Source organism: Eptatretus burgeri, chromosome 8 (genome assembly GCF_056783735.1).
Source record: "Eptatretus burgeri isolate ZD-2024b chromosome 8, Ebu_testis_v1, whole genome shotgun sequence".
NCBI lineage: Eukaryota > Metazoa > Chordata > Myxini > Myxiniformes > Myxinidae > Eptatretus > Eptatretus burgeri.
The window spans coordinates 62,165,617-62,168,116 of record NC_140968.1 but is presented as its reverse complement, the minus strand read 5'-3'; the positions used below and the strand labels follow the sequence as shown (position 1 = coordinate 62,168,116).

The window sequence follows — 2,500 nt, the reverse complement described above, 5'->3', positions numbered from 1 at the left end:
AGCTCGGTTAGGGTGAGGTGGTCAGTATACTCAGTGCCTTCCAGTAGAGTCAGTCATCACTATGAGGCGGGCTTGGACCTCTGACCGAGAAAACACACACACACCAAATATAAGATATTGCAATTCATCAAAGGTGTTAGTGTATGTCGTTGGTTGTTATCCCCATATGTGAGTTTCAGAATATGTAACACGGAGCCCTCCCAAGTCTCAAAGCATCCAGCTTTGTGTGTGTGTGTGTGTGTGTGTGTGTGTGTGTGTGTGTGTGTGTGTGTGTGTGTGTGTGTGTGTGTGTGTGTGTGTGTGTGTGTGTGTGTGTGTGTGTGTGTAATATGTGTGTATATAACATATGTGGTCATGTATAATATGTGTATGATCACATATCAATATGTGTGTATGTGTATAATTATAATTTGTATAATCATGATTAATGTGCATGTACAGTCACAATCGTGCATGTGTACGTGTAAATCACGATTTAAGTACATATATGTATGTGTATTTATTTGTGGGTGTGTACGCGCCACTGCCACTGGTCGTCATCTCCACATCATCCACACTCCGTTCAGTTTATAAGACTGAACGGAGCCTTCCCCGGTCCTGAAGCATCCATCTTCAGCCCAGTAAAGAACCACGACTCATGGACCAAGCCGTCTACTTATTCTTGCTCCATTTAACGGAGCTTTTCCCAGTCCTGAAGAATCCATCTTCACCCCAGCAAGGAAACACGATTCATGGATGAAGCCATCTTCTTTTCCATGCTCGATTTCCTCCTCCATCCCCGAAGTGGCTTTGATGTAGATCCACACGACCTCGCATGTGGCCTACGGGGTACGCCCGGTCTTGGTCTCCTCCTTCTCGGTTTCATCCTTCCTTGATGGGGTTGAGTCGGCAAAACCCAACAAACCGCAAGGCCAAGCCTGGGCACCAGGCCATGTCCCAAACGCATGTGGAACATCGCAACTCTGCCCCCCTCCTCTTCCCCACCAAAGCTGCCATCCTCAAATTGTTTCTTGCTCCCATCAAAGTCGTTGTATTTGGCATGGTCCTGAACCCACGAACTTTGTCCCATGCGGGCGGAACTTGGCAGATAGAGAGCCACCAAAGCTTGGGTTTTTGGTGTGTGTGTGTGTGTGTGTGTGTGTGTGTGTGTGTGTGTGTGTGTGTGTGTGTGTGTGTGTGTGTGTGTGTGTGTGTGTGTGTGTGTGTGTGTGTGTGTGTGTGTCATCATTGGAAGTGAAGGCTCAAATTACATTATCAGATTTGGGTGTGCCTTAACATTTGCACCATACACCTTTAAATATATATATTTTTATAACCAGACTTTTATATTATTTACATTAATCTATGGTTTCATCTGACAGCACTTTATATATCTGCTTGAGTGTAATAATTGAAGAAACGATACGAAAAAGAGTAAATTTGTAGTGCTGTATAAATAGCAACTCTCATTTAATACACAGATTCTCCAGATAACGGGACGTCCACAGATGCGGCGTCCAAGCCACGTAAGGAACGAACGGCATTCACCAAGGAGCAGATCCGTGAACTTGAAGCAGAGTTTGCACATCACAACTACTTAACGCGGCTTCGTCGCTATGAGATCGCAGTAAACCTGGACCTGACCGAGCGCCAGGTATGTGTCTCATCTCTCGGACTGAATACAGATATATAGATCATGCTATTTATTTCCAGTTGCATGTCATTCCTTGTAGTTCGCAGGTTGATTCGGCGGGGCGTGTGTGGTGCCATGCTGATTCATGTTTTCTGCTTAATCTTAGCATCCCTGGATGATCATTGTCATTGTCATTGTCATTGTTCTGTCAGAGTTACCACACCATTATATGGCAAAAACTCAGGATATTATTTCAATGTCAGTACTTTACAGTGATCATCATCACTTTTTATGCAGTACTGTGTTATACAAGGGAGGGTCAAAAGGTTTTTCCCCCTGACCATGAAATAAGATTGATCCTGCACCAGGGAAGCTCTGTGCAGATGTTCATCCTTCTCTTTTGTAGTTTTCAGCCACTGTCAACACATTTCTCGTTGCGGTGTGAAAGTTTCTTGATGGTGTCGTTTTTGGCTACGAAGAGATAGTTTAGGTGGTGGTGGAGGGAAGGGAGGAACTTCAGTGCCCCAACCGTCCTCCTCTCCCCCCCTTTCTCTCCCTCCCCCACAGTCACAACCCCTTCGTTGACTGTGTTAATATAGTGTGTACATGTCATTTTATGGTCAGTGGACTGGTAAAGTCCAACTGAGGACAACAGCAGAAACAGTGATTTCTGGCATAATTCCATAAGTATTACACATTAGATTATTAATGTAGTTGTACTTTGTTTACAATATCCACTGTATTGAGATAACATGTATTGCTTTGAGCGACGATAATACACGATCACATCAGAGGGTCCATTAACGCAGACAGCTTTTCCATGCGCCTTTTGTGATGAAATGCCACAAGTCCTCCACCTGGCCTCACCTGTTACAGGAGGTTTTACAC

The 2,500-nt window shown here is 44.5% G+C and overlaps 1 protein-coding gene across 1 annotated transcript in view; it reads left to right on the top strand.

Annotated features, from left to right (window-relative positions):
- Window positions 1–2,500, top strand: part of LOC147021860 (homeobox protein MOX-2-like) — an 8,748-nt gene that overhangs the window by 4,057 nt on the left and 2,191 nt on the right. Inside the window, exon 2 of the mRNA XM_085892276.1 lies at window positions 1,461–1,633. Coding sequence (XP_085748402.1) covers window positions 1,461–1,633 — 173 coding nt within the window. The remainder of the gene's footprint in view (window positions 1–1,460; window positions 1,634–2,500) is intronic.